The 23,221-nt window shown below is 22.5% G+C and overlaps 1 protein-coding gene across 5 annotated transcripts; it reads right to left on the bottom strand.

The window, feature by feature from the left end:
• Positions 1 to 1,325: 1,325 nt before the first annotated feature.
• Positions 1,326 to 16,454, bottom strand: LOC107999816 (uncharacterized). Of its 5 annotated transcripts, none has more exons than XM_017059846.3 (3): positions 10,750 to 11,450; positions 8,687 to 8,816; positions 1,326 to 1,729 (listed from the first exon to the last, which is right to left on the bottom strand). In XM_017059846.3, exons 1-2 carry the CDS (start codon positions 11,321 to 11,323, stop codon positions 8,716 to 8,718), a joined length of 675 nt encoding a protein of 224 aa, XP_016915335.1. In that variant the 5' UTR covers positions 11,324 to 11,450; the 3' UTR covers positions 1,326 to 1,729; positions 8,687 to 8,715. The 5 variants fall into 5 exon arrangements, with proteins under 5 accessions (XP_016915335.1, XP_016915333.1, XP_016915334.1 ...); XM_017059844.3 differs by having other exon boundaries at positions 1,326 to 1,673; XM_017059845.3 differs by lacking the exon at positions 1,326 to 1,729 and adding an exon at positions 2,253 to 2,789.
• Between the last annotated feature and the right edge of the window lie 6,767 nt (positions 16,455 to 23,221).

Genomic DNA, 23,221 nt, shown 5'->3' with positions numbered 1-23,221 from the left:
GTATCCCGCGACCACTGCTACTTGCAATCTCTGCCGCCCTCTCGCTCGGCTACGGATCCATGAACAGAAAGGGAGCGACGAAGACGTACATAGGCGGGAATGTGTTCTCTGTTTGTCTATGGATACGTATATTGTCCACGGTATATTGCATATATGTGTATATCCCAGTTTCGCGAAAGGCAGACAGGATAGGGAACGTCCTCGGTCTGCATACCGACCTGGGTAATTGCTTTCAATGAGAGAACGACGCGACGAGCCGAGATATTTTTGTTCGAGCCAGATTCGATTCGTGACAATTAATTGTTTTCGAATATAAGGCTTGAAGGATTTTTTTTAGTATATGTATTTATATGAATATTTTTTTTTTTTTTTTAGTGATATATTCTAACGTGATATATTCTAATTGAAAACGTAAATGTTTGAAGTGCATGAGCTTGCGTATTTGCTCAAAGTCGAGAATAAGTTATGGATGCAGATAGGAGGAGGATGTTGAGGATTAGTTTCGAGGAAAATGGGAATGACGTCATATCAAATATTAACACTTCGATTTTAGCATGTAATTATACACGCTTATGTAATAACTATGAGATATTAGATGTTCAATAATTTATTTTAATAAAGGAAGCTTCGTTTTTAAATGTATGGAACATGTAATACATAATATATAAAAATTCGTGGTTTTATTTGTTAATTGTAAAAATTGTAAAAATTAAATGTAAAATTTATAAAAATGAATTCTATTTGAAAATTTTTCATTATTCCTTAAAAAAATTAATAATATATAATATATGTTTATTTGATTGCGGATATTCGTATATTTATGAAAAATTTACAGAAATTTATCTAATACTAATATTTATTTCTGTAATTGTATTCATAAAAATTTATATAGGAAATTTTATTCTACTTATCAATATCATAACTCCCTTGTTAAAAGAAATTCTGAAATAAGCATCACGATGGAAATCGATACAATAATCGTAACGCGAATTTCCGTCGTTCAATTTCGAAGGAAGATACGGATGATTATCAAGATGTCTAGAAAGGCAGACGTCTGCTAAGCTGAACATGGTAACCTTGAGAAGGTGGAACGATATAGATGTCAGGAGCAAATGCAGTAATAGTTTACGAGGGGAAGATGTGCGAGTGTAATCACGGTAATGCTTAGACGAACATTCCGACTTACGTTTTTCCATTTCCTTTATTCCTACTTTTTTTCCTTCTCAAGGGTAATTTCGCTTTATTTCGCATCTTTGTAAAGATAATCAGCCGTAAAAAAAAAGAGGGATAAAATTAGAAGGAGGGTTTCAATTGAGAACAAATTATTTAATGTCTTTATGCTTTTTATTCCATAATTGGTTCCATAATTCTATAATTTATTAAAATTCGAAAAAAAATCGAAGATATAAAATCGATTTCATGGTTTTGTAATCGCGTAATAGTTTCATTAAACAATTGATTTTTTTTTTTTTTTTACTTTCAACGAACTTTTGCACGATTTTATTGTGCACGCTTTATATTGCTATGAATCATTGCTACACAATCGGGAATTCATGTTTCGCTTCGTACAACTTCGACGATAAATCACCAGAAGAACGGACCACTGTTTTTCGTGCTATTTTCACGACGTATGATGTTTGCTTCTTGATTTTTTTTTTTATGTTACACGGAAGCTTTAAAAAATCGGAAAGAAAAATCCGATATTAGACGAATTCTATTTTTTACAATCCTATAAAAATAGTAATACACATAAAATAAACAAATATGAGAAATTTATATTATTTTAATTTAACAATATATATAATAACAATATAAAAAAATATTACATATATGAATTCTTTTCATAATATAACAACTTCAAAATTGCTGACTTTAAAATATGAATTATTTATTTTATAAAAAAAATAATTGCTAGTAAATATCTCAAGATATGATAAAAACATATATAAGTCAATTTCTTTTTAAATGGAATTATGTATTTTTTAATAAATTAATCAATAGATTATTATTCCTTATAAAAAATAATTAAATATTATTATATTTTTATAATTATTAATTTTTTAATAGTAAAATGTTAATTACTCATTTCTTATCACTTATAGTATAAAATTATTATTTTAGGAAATATTTTAATTTGAATTTTATAAAACTTATCATTTAATAGGAAAGTATGAACAAAAAAATTATGATAAAAGAACATATTAACAATCATTAGCTCTTAACATAGAGTTAGTCATAATAAAAAAAATAAATTATTTTATAATATTAATTTTATTTAAAATTTTCAAATTTCATACAATAATTTTTAATTTAATGTTCTATATATATGAAAGTAGTAAACTATTATTTATTATTATGATAACCAATCAATAATCAGTCAAATTCATAGATTAAAGTAATTTCTTTTTCTTATTTATTTAAAAAAAATATATAAAAATTTAAGAACAGCTTTAAAAAACTGAAACATTTTATTAAACATTTCATTTTCAAAATTCAAGAAAATTAATACCACTGAAAGACTTGAAATTCCTTAAGAAAATAAATTCTTCCTCTCCCTAAAATTTAAATCAACTTTTTCCATCCCAATTCCATTTACTTAAAAATAAATACTCGAAATCCGAGCAATATACCAAATAACGTAAACGGTATATATCCCAGATTTTCCCCGTTTCTCCCTTTCCTATCCACGAGGAAGTGCGTGCATGTCGAGGGGTGAACATATATCTCGTTCATCAGATTAGGCATCGTAAACCCTCACAGGTGACGAAGGGGTTGGGTGGCACTCAAGACTGTTGAACGAGACGAAAGATAGATAGATAAATAGAGAGAGAGAGAGAGAGAGAGAGAGAGAGAGAGAGAAAGAGAGAAATAGGGGAGTGATGATACGCAGGAACCGAGTCGAGTGCTGAAAGAACTGCAGACTCCTTTCATGTAAGGTAATTAACTACTAAGAACCGTTGACAAACACCTAACTCTCTTGCCTATGCACCCCTCACAGTGGCCTTCTTCAACCCGGTCGCTACAGCTTTTATTTATTTTTCAAGCGGCCACCCTCTTATTCCCCTTGGGTTCACGCGATTTAAAGTTTAAGCAGAAACAGTTCAAGACCGAAGGGAGCATAGCGTTAGAAATTTAACAAAAGAGGGAGCCGAGTTTGTTTCTTGGAATAGACTTGGCATTTTCTGGCAAGTGACGAATTGTCGAAAATTTCCTTTGACTTTTTAATCGATGAATTTCGGAATTTTAGTGTTCTATTTTATTTCTATCTATACAAAGAAAGTGGAAATAGAAAGTGCTGATAAACTGAAATTCTACAATAAAAATAATATTGTTATTACTATCATTTGTTGTATTATTATATTTCTAAAAAAAAAAATTATATAATTATAAAATAAATATTACTGATATTTACATGATTTTTAATCATTTCTTTATAAGAAAAATTTTCAAGATTTTTGATTGTTTTATACAATTTGTATAAATGTTTTCTTATTTATAAATAAATCTAAAATTAGACTGAATTATAATTCTCTTTCAGATAGAAAAAATTCTAGAGAAAAATTTTGCATTATTTAATAAATTCTATTATCATACTATGAAATTTTTTTAGAAATATATTTGCAATATATAATTGAATTTTTTTTAATGGAATTTTAATATTTTTTTTTTTTTGCATTAATACTTATTATGAATAAAAAAATATTAGGATAAAATCATAAAAAATACAATATCTTGTATTCTTATTTTTGAAATGTACAAATTTTTTAAATATTTATAATAAAATGTTCAAATATTCAATCATTTATTTATTCGTTTCTTTACATTTTCTATTAGTAATTTCTCCAATATTCATATATAAACAGTTCCTTTTAATTCATTTTGTCATATCTATGAAATAAAAAATTCCATAAACTATAAATTTCAATTTTTAAAAAAAATCAAAAATATTTAATCCAAGTAAATGCATATTAAATTATGGATGCCAAATTATTTTTCTTCATATTTAATATTAAATTGATGTTTAGTTGAAATTGAAGTTATTGATATATAACTTTAACAGTGCAAGCGTTAATTTAATAATAAGCGACATTCCATCCAATTAGAAGTATTGGAAGATTGGTAAAATATCATGTAATAAATCAAAAATCATAAAAAATAATACAAAAAAATTTTTTTTTAATTAAATTCAATTTAGTTCAAATAAATTCAATAAATATTCAGCATTTAATATGTCTGAAAAAGAAATGTGTATATATATGAAAACATGTATATGTTTTCATATATGTATGAAATTATCATATTATGTATCTTAATTGATTATTTATAAAATATGAGTTTTTTATAATCCAAACATGTTCATTATTTCGATTAAAATTATTTATAAAAATATACCTTAAAAATTCTATCTTAAGAAAAATCGATAAAAATTATTTTATGGAAAATTTTATGGAAAAAGATATTTTATGGAATTCATTTTAACGTGCAATGCTATATAAAAAAAATAATGAAGAAATTTATGCAATTTTAGAATATAATTTATTGAATTTTAACTAATACATAATTCTTTTTTTTTTTTGCGTTGAAGCCAATGGATTAAGTTTCACATATGTCAATATTTATAATTGGATATTTTTATTTTATACAATTGATTATTAACATTTTTTTTCTTTGCTGAATTTTCTTAAATTATTTTTGTAATTTTTTAAAAATATGTCTTTTGCAATCGAAATTTACAATAATACACTTTTACTGCAATTTTTTAATTGAACTTGGTTGAATTATTGCATATTTGGTGGAAATGTATTTTTATTAAGAGCCAAATATGATTGCAAAATGACACGATTTAACAACTCTGCAGATTATAATCATCAAAAACTGAATGAGATATACATAAATATGGATATTAAGTGATATAAAGAATAAGATATACATAAAATATACAAATATGAAATGATATAAATAGCGACATGAAAACACGAGAAATCTGATAAATTCTACATACAAAGTCAGAATTTCATATTGTTTATATTAAAACTTTTTACTGAAAAAGTACACATTTCAAAATAAAGATGTAAATATTTAATTATAAAATTCAAATTTCAAATTAAAAATTTTATTTTTTATTTGAGATTTTTAGATATAAAAAATAAATCATCAAAAAAGAAAATCATATCACGATTAAGGAAATCAAATTTAAGTCAATTAATATACGAATTCTTGAAGAACAAATTAAGCTTTCGTGTTATTATTTTCATCATGCGTTTTAAAATTATACTTGTATTTTAAATTATACTTTTACTCTTTGAAAAAACGAAAAACAGATGTGAAAAAGAAGAGATATAGAAGTGAAATAATTTCAACGTAGTCATGTCCATTATCGTCGTCAGTTTGTTGAAATGATGCACTCGGCAACGGACAATAATTCCCGCGTTAACTTCGTGGCCGTTCGCGAAACGATAAAGGCTCTAGAGGGTACTTAGCGCGAATCAACAATTTTGCAACGCATTTATTTACGCGAACGGAACGGTTCCATCCCTCGAAATATCAGGGATTCCGCGTGGACGTCAAATAAAAGCTTCGTCCATGAATTATTTTGCCGGCTAATTTCCCCGGTGGCGCATCGCTTGGACGCTGGCCTGAGGGGCTGTTTGAACACGTCCCCCGTCAAACTGACTTTATCAGAGTTAGGCTTGACAATCGTTATATAAAACTGTTAATCATGATTAAAGTTATAATATCACGTACGATTGTGACCTCGTTGACCAAAGTAATGACGAAATACGATACAGCGAATCATCATTTGATACTGGTAATATTAACGAAAAAAATAAAATTATTATATGTTGTTTATTATGTATTGCTAATTTATATTGAGAAATGTGATTTTATATTTGAATTAATCGCTTGATGTTGACGTATATATATAATATTATGATTCTTGGAACTTATTTTATAAAAGAACATTATAAATACTATTATTTCTAATGTTAATATTTTCAAATGATTTTAAATTCCAATAATTAATTTCAATAATGTTTATATTATGACTTTTATATAAATCTAATTGAATTTATAATCTCAAATGATTTTCAGATAACCTTGATGAAATGGTAATCATGATTACCATTCATAGTTAAATCTTGAGAAAATGTTTATCTAATTTTTAAATAATTTTGATGAACTAATATTGTAACGTTGATAATTTTTATTAATGTAATATATAATAATATTATTTATTGATTGATCAATATTCTTTCAAATAAATCAATGTAATAATCTGATAACCTAAAAATAATTTTGATTTTCTTTAATATGATCTTGAACTATAACTTTTAAATTTTAAAATAATTTGTAAATCTTAATGCTTTTAATAATCTTGCCATCAATCATGAATAGATATAAAATAATTGTAATGATTTTTAATACTCAACTAAACACTTTGATTATTATTAATGATGCAAATACTTATAAAATTAAAATTAAATATAAAAATTAAATATAAAAATATTTATATGATTTTGTATTACCAATATAACAATTTAGTGATTTTTAACTAAAGAGAGACCTCTTGAAGAGATACCAATGATGCAATCTTAAGATTTTTCTATTGTCAAATATTATTAAATGATTTATTAATTATCTATTGTTAATAAAACAAAAAATGTATTTATTGCTTTCAAAATTATATTAATTTAAATAATGTAAATAACGTTAAATAGTTTTAAAAACTAATCATCATATTGTTACATATGTTGTTAATAATTCTTTCCTTTGTAAAAAATATTTATTTCAAAAAATTATATTATTATTTTATTGCAATCTCAATATTTAAAAATCTCATTTAACAATTTATTAAAATATTTAATTACATATATTTGAATTTAAAATTTTCGATGAATTTTGTTCTTATATTCAAATAAATATAATAATTGCCAATATTTTTTTTTTTTACCATCTTAGATGAAAATGGACTTCGAACGAAGTTAAACATATATATATATAAAACATGATCATACAAACGTGCGCAGTTAGAATATTAACGACTGAAAGTCAACAGGCAAATATTTGTTCTTTTAATTTGACCATCCATTTGTTTTATGAACAAAATCTATTGGATCTACAAATTTAATACTTCTATTTTTATGAGATGATATGAGATGAAGATTTATATTCTCTCTCATGTGCATATAAATAATATATTATATGTAAATGCAAAATGCAATTATTTTATTTTTCTTAAATCTTATAAACAATTATTATTGGATTGATAAAAATATATTTTAAAAAATTTTTTTCTTTTTGTTTTTTTTTATGTTGATTTAATATATACTTATTCAGATAATAAAAATAAAAGACGAGATATTCCTTGGAATTTTTCTATTTTGTAATATAATAACAAATATCATAAAATTTCCAATAAACTGAATATTACAAAATAGATTAAATTTAATAATGTAAAAAAAATTTACATAAATATTCCAAGACGATTATTTACAGTCACTTATGACGTATATATAACGTATATATAATTTATATCGCTTTATGATTTCAGCATATTAAATTTGAATTACAAAATGTAATAATATATTGTATAAGATAATAAAAAAAATATATAAAAAAATCTGTCTCTTAATCTCTTAAAATAATGAAAAAAATAACATTGAAATCTTAAAAAGATTTATACTTTTCAAAATACGAACAAACATTACGTTAAAATAATGTAATTAGAATAATGTAACACTTAACTGTTTGAGGAATCTTATTATGAGGAATCTCAATCACTTCAGAATTTTCTATTTCAATGTTAAATCAAAAGTCTCAAGATACAATTAAACTTATAATTGTAATTTACAATTTTATATTTTTACTTGTTATTATTATATCTCAGAATTTCGCCAGAAAATTAATATATTTATTTTTCAATTATAAAACAACAATATAGCTAACAATTGAAATTCAGACAGTAATATCTATTCTGTAGTTCTCACTCAACTTTAGGATTCTTTAAGACCAATAATATAAGTACTTCAATACGTTATTAAAAACCGAAAACCTAATGGTGAATTTTTTACAAAAATTAAAACGACGAAAAATGCACAAAGTAAAATAATTATATACAACATTATATGGCAACAATACTAGTATTGCGCGAAATAAAATCTAAATAAACTTTTTCTTCGTTTTCTTTATTTTTTGAAGAAAATCCACGATGCGGTTTTGCGTTATGCTGTGAATAGAAATTTTCCATAACACGTACGTTCATTTCACATGTATTAAATGTATTAAAAAGTAAAAATAATTTTTAGATAACTCGAATATTTTTCACTCCTGATTTTCTTTACTTTTTTTACTTTATATACAATATATTTTACTTCTTTAACTGTCATAATTAAGGAACTATCATTAAAACATATCTACTAACATAAATAGATTTACATGTTTTGAATTATAAAATTATTGGCAATAAATTCATAAAGGCAATTAAATACTTCTGCCAAAGCACGCAAATGACTAATGAACAAAATCAGCTAGAACATACACGATGTAAGAAACTCGAAATTCCAGTCTTCCTGCACGACGACCATGCTCTAATTATACTCGTTATTACATCAACGCGAGAGAAATTATGCTATGATAAAATTACTCTAGATTCAGTCTAGATTGAGAATGAATGAAATCTGCATACCACATATTGCCGACATTTTATGATCTTGGCTAACTTCGCCAAAGATTTTTATCCATGATTAATCGCACGAGCAATGAAAGGACCATAAGAAAAATAATGACAGCCGCTCCAATTAAAATGGCGCCATATCCTGAAAAAAACCAATTGTTTATTCATTAATTATCATAATTAATTAAAACGATGAAAGTAAAATGGAATGGTTCGTTGTGATGTTTTGATTAAGCGAGAAAAATTTTTTTTTTTTTTGCAAAAATGTAAAAACAGTAATAAAAAGTAGGGAAAATTTACATTTCAAATCATCACGTTCAAGTGAATGTGCTAACTTTTATTCCTTATTTTCATTTTTGCTCTTGCTAAAAATGATATTTATGTGCCGGCCGAGTTTGAAAAACAAATTTAATTTCGCGTTGAAATAAGCAGGTAACGATGAAACGACCATGGTTTTTCACAAAAAAATGGGAAAGAAAAAAGAAAAATAAGGAGTGATATTATACTACAAAAGCAAACTGCGTGCATTTTGCCGCATTACATTTAACAATTACAATAAAAAATTAACGCTAATGAATCTTCAGCAAGTCGAATTATGCTCGATGGAAACTGAGTATCATTAAAGATCTCGTTACTCGCAACATGCGTACTTCATACGATAGAAAATTTTACAACAGACTCCCTTTGCATTCAAACGAATTTATTCCTTGTCGTTACGAAACAATTCAAGATATGAAACTTTGTTACACAATTGCAAATTATATGAAAAAAAAGGTATAATTTTTCAATATAATTAAAAATAATTATCGTACTTCTGAATCATGCATTTAATTATTGCCATTCTATGAAAAAATGTTATTAAACAAATAATCATGAATAGAATAAAATTTAAAAAAAAATTTTTCAAAGTAAAAATATCAGTATATGATATTTTATAGATATTTGTTTGACGTTTATAATAGTTTGAATAATAATAAAATGCATTTCATTTTATTATTAAAAATTTTTTTTAATAATAAAATGAAATGCATATGTTTTTATGGTAGAAAATATTCTTATTTGAATAATATCATTTATTTGTTTTATAATATTGATATTTTATAATGACATCAAATTGTAAAAAATTTTAATTATAATAATTATCTAGTTATTTAACTCAATTTTCATATAGGATTGCACATTTATAAAAAAAAATCTAATATTTTAGATTTAGATATGTTTTATTTTCAAAAGTAAATTAAAGTTAAAATTAAGCGAAAATTAAACAGCAATATTAAAAACTTATTGTAGCAAATATAAAATATTAATACAATCATAGAATGAATTTTTAATATTTTTCCATTATTCGTCGTATATTTTTATTTATTTTCATGTTAGCTAGATTGAAATAAATGAGAGATGATAATTCAATTTTATTAAAAACTTTCTATATAGAATATTCTATATAGAAAATTTATAGAATGATTCTATAAGAGTATTAAGTAAACAAAAAAATTAATATTCGTTAAAGTTTTTCAAATTATAAATAATTTAATTTTGTATTAGATAAAGAAATATCTTCTTTAATTGTAATCAATTATAAAAATAAGCTTCAATGGATAGTCTTGAAAATCAACTTTTGTTTATTTCATTTTTTAGTATTATATATAAATGATAAATAAAAATAATTAAAGCAACTTCTCGATCACTTTATTATTAATAAACAATTTTTACGAGACGTATCTACGATTTATAAATTTATGAATATACAAGTTTTAATTTATCCACGCAATTATCTTTTAAACTATGTATTATTTCAATTAACTATTATAATTAATCAATGAATTTGTTTTGGATAATCATGGCTAAATAAAAATATATAATTTCATTTAAAAAAACAAAAATCATTTTGAGATCTCGAAAACTTCTTCATTTATAATAGATAATTCTGATAACCGTCATAAATTCCTCTTGAAACACAACAAATGAAACATTTATTTGAATAATGCGTAGTTTAGAAGATAATTGCGTGAATAGATTAAAATGACACATTTTATATATATGTTTCCAATTTACACATACGTATGTATACTCACTACGTGTCCTTTCATGGTTATCCTCCTTATTAACTGAGATGTTATCCGTGAACGTCGGACCATCGTGTGGAAACAGAGATCTTCGAGAACCGAACATAAATAGCCTGCAAGGCATTAAAGGCATCGAAATCGATGCATGTTCCTCCGCTCTCTCGGTATGGAAACCGAAGCCAGGCGAAGTTAGGCTTGTTTGGAACGGAGCCAATGGAGCTGTTGTATAGGTTGTAGCGTTGTACGCGGAATACCGATTTCCCGAAAAGTCGAACGGCCAGCCGACGTGATTCGGAGGCGCGATCGGGCTGTAAGGCGGAGGATCGTCATCGTTCCTCACGACTTCGTCGACGGTGGTCGAGGGTAACGTGGTTGATTCGTTCGTCGAGGTTCTGGTATTGGTTAGAATCTTGGACGTAGTGGTTCCGTTTAGAGGATCTGATAACTCCTCGTGGAGAAGCTTCGACGAAAGTAACGTGGTCGATTCGTTGGTTGAGATTCTGGTATTCGTTGGCTTTTTAAAAATAGTGGTTCCGTTCGTAGAATCTGACTCCTCGTGGAGAAGGTTTGACGAAGGTAACATGATTTAGGTTTGAACTTTTCAGAAATGTTTTTTATAAAATTTTGGCAAGATTAATGTTGCTTGTGAAATCATTCTTCGAATAGGATGATCAATTTTGAGATTTTGTTGAGATATAAATATCTGTAATCTGAAAGAAAAACTGCTATTCGTAAATGAGATTTAATTATTTAATGTAGAGAAAATCGGAATTCTTATGATATGTTTTTCATTTTTTAATTTTTTAGATTTCTTAAAGTATTTTTGATATAAGATTTTTATTATTAATAAATAGATATTGCATTTTATTATAGATGGATTATATTTATAGATAAATTATGTTTTATATGCATAATAAATTATGCATATAAATAATAAAAATTAATATGTTACTTTTTACGTTACTTTAATATGTATGTTGTTCTAGTTGTTTTATTTTTTCGAAAAAGGATATATAATAAAAAATAAGTATATAATTTTTTTTAAGTTTTGAATTCTGTTTTTTATATAGTATATTAATAAATTAATATTTGTTTCTTTAAGTTTTTTTTTCTATTTTTATATTTTATTTGATTCCATATAGCAATAAAACAAACAATAGAGTAACAAATAAAATCAAATTATGCTTTTATTAATCTCAATATTTTTATTTGAATTACTTCATAAATAATAAAAAAAGTGTATATAAAATGAAGAATGTATGTAAATAATTTTTCTATATCATTTTTATTGTTGAAAGTTCAAGAGTTAATAACTAGATTTCATAAATTGTTTTTAATAAATTCAATATAATTCCAAAATATAAAGTGTTAGTTCAAAGTGTTACATCTATAAATAAAAATCAAATATATAATAGTTAATCAATGAAGATTTTTTCTTTTTCATTTCGATTACTTTTAACTTTTAATTTTTTAAAAATTCAAAAGCAATTTTTTTGAAAGTACAAAAGAAATAATATGATTAATTCATAAATATTATATATATTTATATTATATTGTTATATATATTTATATTATATTATCATGTATATTTTTTTGTTATTATATTGTTAATTGAAGATAAACATATTATAAATATGAAACAGAATATATACGCTATGTATATATTGGATTTTCTCAATTATTTTATTTTTTAATTAATGTATCTATTAAAATTTTGTTATATTCATAATAATATCTGTTAAGTGATAGAAAAAAATAAGTATATATATATGATAATAAAACGTCGAAGATAAGTTTGAAAATTAACTGAAAAAATAATTGAAATCATATTATGTTATATTATATTGATTTTACATTTTGTTTTTTATGGCATTAAATTATGATATTAAAATCTTATATCAAAATAGAAATATTTTAACTGAATACTTGAATCTAATTAGCATAACAGAATCTAAAATAATTGCTAATATGAAAAATTCTATCGTAGCAAAGCTTAATAAGATAATAGTATCATAAATCTTTAAATTTTAAATCTTATTTATATAAAAGATATAAAAGAATTATTAAGGAAACATTTTTAAGAAATAATGGAATCAATAATTAAATAGCAAAGTAAAATTTTGGTCAAAGAGATAATACTTTATATGTATATGTATGTATTTTATATATAGGTATATATTAGAAATATATAATAATTTATCACCATTTATTATTATAAAAATATACTACAAATTTATGAAATCAATAATGTAAACAATAAAATCTATAAAATTAAGATAAAAAATATAAAAAATATAAAGTGTAATGAAATAACAATAAATAATAAATTTGTAAAATCTAAAAAAAGGAATAAATTATTAAAATTATTATTAATATATATAGATAGACTTGGATAAAATATAATCTAGTTATAATAATTGAAAATTATAATTAATGCAAAATCGTGTTGTTAATCATAATTATTGATTAATAAACAATCAGTAATATAATCAAAGATTATAATTAATTCAATAATCATTAATCATAATTATGATTGATTATGATTATGATTTCGATTTTGATTGAATCGATAATTTATTTGTACATATTTGTATTATTATATGTATTGTATTGTAATGTATTATTATATGTATATATATCGGTATATATGATATATTATATCATATTTTTGTTATCATATTCTATTATTATTTTGTTGATAATATTTTTGTTACAAATAATTATATAATAACTATTTATTTAATAAGTAAAATTATAAATATTTTTTAAGTAATAAATATTTATTATTAACATAAATTTGAAATATAAAATAAATTGCTTATTTATTTTATTATTCAAATGTACTTTTAATTTTAAATTTAATATTTTAATATTTAACTTTAATATTTCTTTTACTGTAACTTTCATTTCAAACGTTTTATTAAGCTATGTATTTTTATTCTTTTATTATTTTATACGATATCAATTTCTCAAAAATTGAAGATAATAGGAGTATATCGTATAAATGAAAAATGGATATTGATTAAGAATATTTGAATTTAATTATTATTCAAATGAAATGTACATATATAATATACATATAAATGTATAAAATGATTTGAGTAGTTTATTCTTAAAAACTCATAATTGTACGAAATAATTTATTGACTTTTTGAATTCGATGAATTTTAAATTAAAAATATTTTAGCTTCTATTGCATTTTTACAAAAATTTTTTCTTCCTCTTTTTTAATAATTATATAATAATATATATAATAATTTAATAATTAGATAATTAATGATTGTAAATTACAAATATTGTTTTAAAAATTACTAGATTAATCTTTATGGTGATTACTTAATTAATGATTATGATAACTATGATTTTTCATAATCAATTATAATAATAATTAAAATGTAATTGATTATTACTATTACTTTCTTATTTACAACAATTTCGGAATAAAAATAAAAAATAATAAATAATAAATAAAAATTTTTAGAAAAAATCCAAATTGAAAAAAATTATATCAAAATATCAATATAACTTGAATATTTGCAATTAATAATATTTAAAAAGTTATAATTTTAATCTTATAATTAGAATATATCTATAACTAAATCAATATTAAAATAAATATTCGTTCTTAACAAATATTAATACGTTTATTAATTATAAAAATAATAATAAATATAATCTATAAATTAAAGAAACAATTCGCATTATAAATATGCTTATGTTTTATCGTATTACATTACAAAAAAACATAATTATATCTACATACATATTATTATTATAATAATAAAAAACAATAAAATAAAAAAAAATTATTTGATAGCAGGTGTTTATCTGAATCATCCAATCAATGATCGTCCAATTGAAAATTCCATGACGCAATATGTATTTTCTCATCTATTCTAATTCCATAATAATTCACAGATATATATGTTGCAACAATCGAATACCAGTAATCCTTGAGATGAATAACTGTTTTTGTACACATCGAATTAAATGATTGATAAATTTTTGTCTTAAGATAAGTGATTTATCTTGTTATCAAGTTATGAAAAAAAAAAAAAATAATGCAAATAATCTCGAATAATCTTATAATTATTAAAATATTTCGCATTTAAAATATAAATGATATACATTTGAGAAAAATCAATAATTTTAACATCTGCATTTACTTATTATAAATTGCATAATAAATAAAAAATAGTTTTATATAAAAATATATTTTTATATAAATGTCCAAAAAAGAAAAAAAATATCGTTCTATATCTCAAGACTCTGCTGAAATATATTGCTTCAGAATATATGTTACTTATATAAAACATGCTAAATACACTATATGTATATATAATATGATAAATATATTTTGCACAAAAATTCTAAACTAGTCATAATTAAGAAAAAGAAAAAAATTTAGTTTATTTTGTCAATGAGAAAAAAAAATAAAAATTTAATTTATGTTGAACTTGAAAAAAAAAAGAATATATTCACGGTCAGTTAAGAGGAACAGGTTCGAGATATAATGAGATGCTTATATTCCAAAGAAAATTATTCCGAGATCCTATAGCCGGATCTTCTTTCTATATCTTCTTTCTTTCTACGTAATTCTTCTCTGTGAATCAATTTTGGATAGTTCAATATCAAGGGCAAGTTGAATAAACCCAAAAGTTTGAGCAATAGGAAATGATAAAGATAATTTTATAAATTTCTAATTTGAAGGACATTCATTGGATGAGTCACTATTATTTCTAAATAAGTTTTGATTCCATTTAACTGATTCAAGGTTAATTCGAAATATAGTAAAAGTGAAAGTAATTGTATAAATGTTTTCGAAACAAAGTGTGGCAGCGATGAAATTAATCATTAATTATTCCGATCACTAAGAACCTATATTTAAATATACAATATTAAATAACAAGGAAATTTCATTTAAAAGTATATATCTATTGAAAATAAACAGTATCGTGTGAACAATTATTATTGATTTTAAAATTCAACGAAAAATATTCTGTTTCACGTACTCGAATTTCTCTGAGTTTCTACTCCAAACATGTATGTAAATATTATTGAATAAACAATAATCCAAAACGAAAGTAGTGCTTTCTCTAATTAATAAAAGAACATACACTCTGCCAACAATTAACCCTTCAACTCAAAGAAATTTTCACACAATTTGTTTCATTATTCAACTTTTCACAATTTCGCTGAAAAACCAATCAATGATTTATCATAAAAAATTTTCAATTCAAAGTAACACAAGTGCTGTTCTATTTTTACGATAAACTTATTCCAAGGCGAAAATCTCGCATAATTGTCTCAAATTTATCCTTCAAGATATACATACATAATATTTAATTTATCAACAATCACTGCATTACATCGACAATAGTGAACAAAATAGTGAATTAATGATACCAGATGATCTATATATATATTGTAATAGAGAAGCGTCGACGAAATGATCAACAGGTAGCAATCACAAAACTGCGACACCAGAAATTGTCCGATTGCCGCGCAAAAGAACATTAATTATCGAGGATTTGTTAGATTGTTTTGAAATGTTGTTTTGTTCCTTATCTTCGTTATCATGCTTTATTATATTATATTCCAATTTATAGGAACTAACAATTTATAGGAACTAATATCACATTGTTTATGACTTTTTAAATTTATATATATATATACTAATAATTAAAATAATTAAATAGTTAAAAATTTTGCATACATCAATTGCATTTATATTCTACGTTTAATTTTTTCATACATGATGTTACATAATAACTTTAATTAGACATGAAATAAATAATAATATTTTATTCAATCATAAAATAAGTAAATAAATAGATTAAATTTGTGTATATTATTTTTTCTTTGTACAAAAACATCATAAAAAGATTTTTTTTATTAATAATTGATAAAAAAGAATTTTTTCTAATAATTATAAGTATAACTAAAGGATTTTAAATATTAGTTTTAAAAAATTTAAATATAAATTGAAAATTTTGTAATTACGTCATATAATTTTACATATTTTTGAAAATATTTTTCATTATATATATATATATATTAACAATATTTTCTTTTAATTGTATATAAGAAATTATTGTAATAATCAATATTGTTTAAAATATTATATATCTATAATGAATAGTTTCAATTTTATATCTTCTATTAATTGTTATTTAAACATATCTCTTCTCTAAAGGTTTTAATTATCAGAGTATAGATTGTAATTGCAAAAAAAAAAAATCAAACATTAAAGGACTAATAAGAAATAAATTATTTTGATAATTTCCCATTTCTATATATATAAACAAAGAAAAATAATTCATGTTATAAATTAAAATTTAAAAATATTTTAACAAATAAGTATATATATCCATAGTCAAACTTTTGATATTACACATGAAATCCTATTATCTCAATAAAGATACTTGTATATAGAGTAATGAAGTAAATTTTCTCACAACACTTTCACTTCATTCTACTTTTCATATATTATTATATAAAATTACTTAATCAATGGTAACGAACATATTAATCACCAAAGCACTGATAAATATACACACACCTTTCCTTTCCCTTTTGGTCGAAGCATTTCTCTACACGAAGACCCGGTAATATACTCTATTCGTGACCCGAGTCGCAACTAAGAAGAATGTTAGTGTCACTCGTAAATAAACATAGGATACACGCGAGCGTTCGAAGACGATGATAACGCAGTGGCGGCTGTCCACAGACAAGTCCATCGAGCCGATCGCGCGTTTCGCCACGGCCAATCGCGCGTCTATCGCTACCCACCTCTGTGTTCATCCTGCGGGAATGTCGAGGACGCCAATACGTTGTAAGGTCGCAAGTACATTGCCTTTTGTGGCATATAGTTGGGATATAACGGAAATTTAGAGATTACTAATTTCTGCGTTGATATCTCGAAGAATCTCTTGTGACTCGTATTGGGGATGTTCGTGTTTTATGAGAAATATGATAAATATTTATTTTATTTAATATTAAATATTACATATTTTAATATTTTTTAATGATATTCATTAATTATTCTGGTAATTATTAATATGAAATCTATTAAGATATATTAGGATTTTATTACGAATAAATTTAAATATTTCACTTTGAAAACTTAATTTTTATTTTTTATTTATTATGTATTATGTTATTGTATATTCATTTGTAAAAGAAATTAATTTCGATTAGAGATTAAAAAGATATAGTTTATAGATATAGTTTATATAATATGAATTATAATTATCAAAATATAAAATAACTTAACATTAAATATGTATAATTATTAAAAATATAATGACATAAACAAATGTAAAATATACAAAATTATGTAAAATAAAAGTATCAATTATTATATATTCAAATATTCAAAATAAATAGAGTTCATTTAGACTTCATTTCTTTATGTCTAAAATTGTCTATGATATAAATTACATAAATATTCATAATTATGAAAATACAAATAATTATTAAGGATTATAATAAAATTCAAAAATTCTAATATTATTATTGTTTAATTCTTAAAAATATCATTTATTTACTCAATCTTGATTTATTTCAATTTATAATCACAATTAATCAATTTAAAACTTTATTTTATTGTAACAAGTTATTCTTTTAGTATATAAAAAATATCAATGAACTATTTACTATTAAATATAATTTTTAAATGGTTTGAATTGATTTTCAAATTGGCATTTTTTACAAAGAAATTTGTAAAAAAAGATTATTAATTGCAGGAAGATTTCGAAAATTCTTCATCATTATTGATTTTCATAATTAACTCTAAATTACCAAATCAAGCAACATCATATATTTTATTTCTGAAAATTGAGTATTATTGCGTATCATCTTGAAAAAAATTTTAAGTGAATTTTAAATGACTTGACAAACAAAGTAAAGTCTCGTAATTTTTGCTGACTAAAGATATTATTTGTTTTATTACTTTCTGTCGATGATTGATATATGTACATTACAGTGGTATTATGAGATGCACTATTTTCACTGTGACAGCAGTTAGGAAATGTCGAATTATGTAACCGTACTGATATGTCAATGTGATGGAATACATCTCGGACACGTATCAATTTATGGATGTCGTTGGAAAATGGACTGCGATCAATTTGACACGTACACGTTTGAACTGATGAAGCAAAATGTTTGCAATGTGAAGTTCTAATTTGCGCGTATAATACGATAGTTGAAGAGTATAGAAAAAGAATAGAGAAAAATTTCCATAATATGAATTATTTTTACGGAAGAAAATTTGATTCAAATTTTTTGCTATATATTATTTTAATATGTTATTAAATTATTGCATCATAATTATTGGTTTTTAGTTTTGGTCATTTCATAATCGTGGAATTCAGCAATTATTTTTATTTATTACTTTATTCAAAATTCCTTTCACTTAAAAATATTTTTAAAGTAATGACATCTTGTTTTATAAAATTAAATCTCATTAAAATATCACGAAATCTTATTATAAAATACAATATATAAATTGAAATATTTTTTATTTTAATTAAAATTTGTATTTCTAAAAAAAATATTATTTTTAAAAATGTATTGAATTGAACAATTTTTAAGATGTTTAGGATAAATATTGAAATTCTTCAATTTTTATTCGATTTTCTCAATTTAATTTGTTTTTCGTTAAATTGGTACAATAATAAAAAAATTACTAATTATAAAAACAAAAATAAAATATTTAATTCATAAATAATATATGCATATATATATATATAATATAAATCTTAATATTTATCTTAATTTATATCTTTTTCTTTTTCTTATCTATCTATCTATATAAATCTATAAATATGTAAATATATTGCTTTATTTGAACAAACGAACCATTAATAGCAAACAATTTATTTCCATTAACCCAGAATTCAATAAACCTATTAACTTGAAAAATTTCTCTTATGCAAAATTCTCTGAACAAAGATTCAAGTTTAAAATGCAATTACACAAGCAACGATAATGCTACTTTTGAACAAACAACCGCAGGATATGCAAACTTCATTTGTAATACAACGAAATGTAGTTAGAAATATCGTCTCTTCACATTCAAAATGAACAAGATGAAACCCATTCGATTAAGTTCATTCGTTTAAGTTTATTCCTATCATCAAAACATCTAGAAAAAATCGATGGAAATGATTACCTTTCCAAAATTATCTTTATACAATTTTAAAAATTGTCACATTTTAAAAAATTTGTTAAGAATCCACTTACTATATTGTCAATGTTTACTTGCTAAAATTTATAAAAAGAAGAGAGTTTATGTTGTAAGATAAAACTCTTTGAGTATATATTTTAATGTTATTAATTTTACCTTCAAATATGGATAGGATTACGATACGTATCATATATGTCTCATATGTATTTTAATCTAGTATCATTAATTGAAATAAATTACGAATTTGATTGAATTATTTGATAATTACAATATGATATATGAATCATCTTAATATTACTTATTTCTAAAATAAAAAATAAATAGATTTTACAAATTAAATAGAAGGAAACCAGATCGAAAATATTAATATCTATATTCTTTTCATAAAATAAATTATAGAATCATACAGTATTAACTCTTATATAATATTCAAGATAATTAATTTAACTATCAAGATAATTAATTTAATATATTAATTAAATAATTTAACTATTTATATTATAATATCAGATAGAAATAGTAAAATATAAATAACAAACAAATGTAAAAGAAAATGCAAAACAATATACTTTTATATCCTTCTAAGCACAGAAATAATTTCTGGTTCTCATTCACCAAACAGAAATATCAGATATGCATGTTACATAGTTTTAATTTCTAATGTAGTGAAATCACATTTTTGCGCGGACTCGATCGCAGGTATGTCGTGTTTCGCATATGTTTCAACGAACGACGAAACTTCATGCATGGACGTTCACATTGGTAGGCGTAAATTACGTGTTCGGCATATTTTGCACGAAACCAATGATGAAAGAGAGAAAGAGAGAGAATATCCGAAAAATTCAGCATGAAAACAGAACACACGACAGCTTCATCAACGATATATCGATATATCGTTCCCACGAATAGTGATTTATATATGCAACCCGCAGAAGTTGACTGACGCACCAATCGTGCAATATAGCGAAAGATCGAAGTTGAACGGATTCTTATCGTTCGCGAAAATAATATGCAATCTTCTTGAAATGGACAAAATTTTTCTTGAACGATAAAATTCGTGAAATTTTGTTGAAGAGGTTTTTATTTGTAATCATATTGAATTATTGTTATTTTAGTATTTTGTTAATTTATCGTATATATATTTAGAATATTTTCGAAAAATTTTAGATAATGAAAAATAATAGAATATAAGTTATACAATTATAAAATATAAATTGAATAATAAAATATGAAACAAATTGATAGAATTAGTTCCTCGAACTATAAGAAATTTATTTTTTTAAAATTGCCTATATACAGATAACTACATAATTAGAATATTAAAAAATAAAAAAATATTATTTATATATAGCACTTAATAACAATTATTAAAATTAAGAATCTTATTATCTTATAATTAAGAAATTTTTATAATTTGCAAAAAATTATTTTGATAATGTTGATGAAAATATCAAAAAGTAGAAAGATGAAATAAATTTATGACAGTTTAGAAACAGATTTTGGATGAATATAATTATATATATATAAAATATAATATAATATATATATAATATAATTATATAGTTTTGTTCAACTTTTCAATAAATGCAAATATCCCACTCTGTAATAATATGACAAAAAGTTTATATCATTTTAAATATATAAAAATTTTAAAACTAATATATATGTAAAATGTTATTCGTAATATATAAACTTTAAAATAAGCATTAAAGATCCAATTCTAGAAATATAAAAACATAAATTTATTTTAAACAAAATAACAAATTATATATAAAACTGTTGGTTAAGACTTATTTATAAAGTTAGCAAGAAGTAATTGAAATTTGCTTTCTCTTTAAAAAAAAGAGAAAAAGAAAGTGAAGCTCTGTCATTATTATATATGTCGTACTTTATTTTCACTTCGCTTCATATAACATGAACTTAAAAATTGTTTATAGCTTAATAAATAAGTTAATTAAATAAATTAATTATTAATAAAATGTTGTTTAAAAGTTAATAAATTTTAATTATCATTTTTATATACCAAAAATGTGTTTGTCTCAACTTCAAGAATCGACTCTTTAAACATTCATACACATTATATATACATATATTAACATGCTAATACACATAATGTTATCGAAGGCAAATTTTGAATATTATATAAAATAATATCAATATAATAATATAAATTATTTTTTTATAGTATGAAAACTTGTTTTATACGATGATTGTACAACGTATTACCGATGGTATCAATAAAACTTATAAATATCATATTATCTGAATTTAATGTTCAATCATTATATTATGTAATCTATGTTTATATAGAAAGAAGATAAGAATTTATTAATAATTTTGCATAATTAATTCATGTAAGATGAATTATATCGAATAGAAATTAAAAATGCATTTAATATAGTCTTCATACAATCTATCTATATTTTTGTATTTTATGATTTCATATGTAAAATCATATAAAAGTTATATTACGCACATTTTTTTAATTCTTGAATTCTTCATAACCGGAAATTTTTTTATTTCTTTAACTTTTTAGGAAAAAAAAATGTCAATTAATATTTATATAAGTATATATTATATAAATATTTATATAATATATATATATAAATAATTTTTATTATAATATATTAATATATAATAAACTAATAAATAATATATATAATATAAATAGTTTTTCATTGCAATTAATTATAGACCGAATTAGAGACCAATTAATTTTATAAGTAATGTATTAAAACAATAATGAATAATAATGAAATAAAAATACTTTTAATCGATAAAATGAATATCAATTAATGCAATAAAGATCAAATTTCTATTAGAACATTGCTTCAAATTTACTAGAAATTTAAAAATCGATAAATATTAATTATGCATATAATATACAAAATAATATATTTTTTTAATACATGAAATTAAATAAAAAATAAATATCTTACTCGATAAAATTAAGTTGAAATCTGCAAATGCAAATTCGCATTGCATTCTAATGAGCTTTTCGAAAAATATCATATTATACATTAATTTAATAATTAATTATAAATAATCCATCAAATATAATACAAAATTTATATTATTAACTTCATTATTAATTTTATTTTAAATCTTCCAAGAATGCATATATCAAAAATGCACATATCAAATCAGGATTATTATTCGATATTCAATATATAGTCAATAGTAAAACCATATATACATATATACAAAACATATCTAAATTGAAGTATAATTATAAATAATTTTAAAATTCTAAGAACAACGAAAAGCACATTCAAAACTTACTACTTC

The sequence above is a fragment of the Apis cerana genome, linkage group LG1 (genome assembly GCF_029169275.1).
Source record: "Apis cerana isolate GH-2021 linkage group LG1, AcerK_1.0, whole genome shotgun sequence".
NCBI classification, from domain to species: domain Eukaryota; kingdom Metazoa; phylum Arthropoda; class Insecta; order Hymenoptera; family Apidae; genus Apis; species Apis cerana.
Note: the sequence above shows the minus strand (reverse complement) of the source record. Positions and strands in the feature narration are given on the sequence as shown.

Coding starts and splice junctions, on each gene's coding strand:
- LOC107999816 (XM_017059846.3), bottom strand. CDS start 11,323: ATGTTACCTTCGTCAAACCTTCTCCACGAGGAGTCAGATTCTACGAAC. Junction 8,817..10,749: donor TAACCATGAAAGGACACGTA/GTGAGTATACAT, acceptor GGTTTTTTTCAG/GATATGGCGCCATTTTAATT.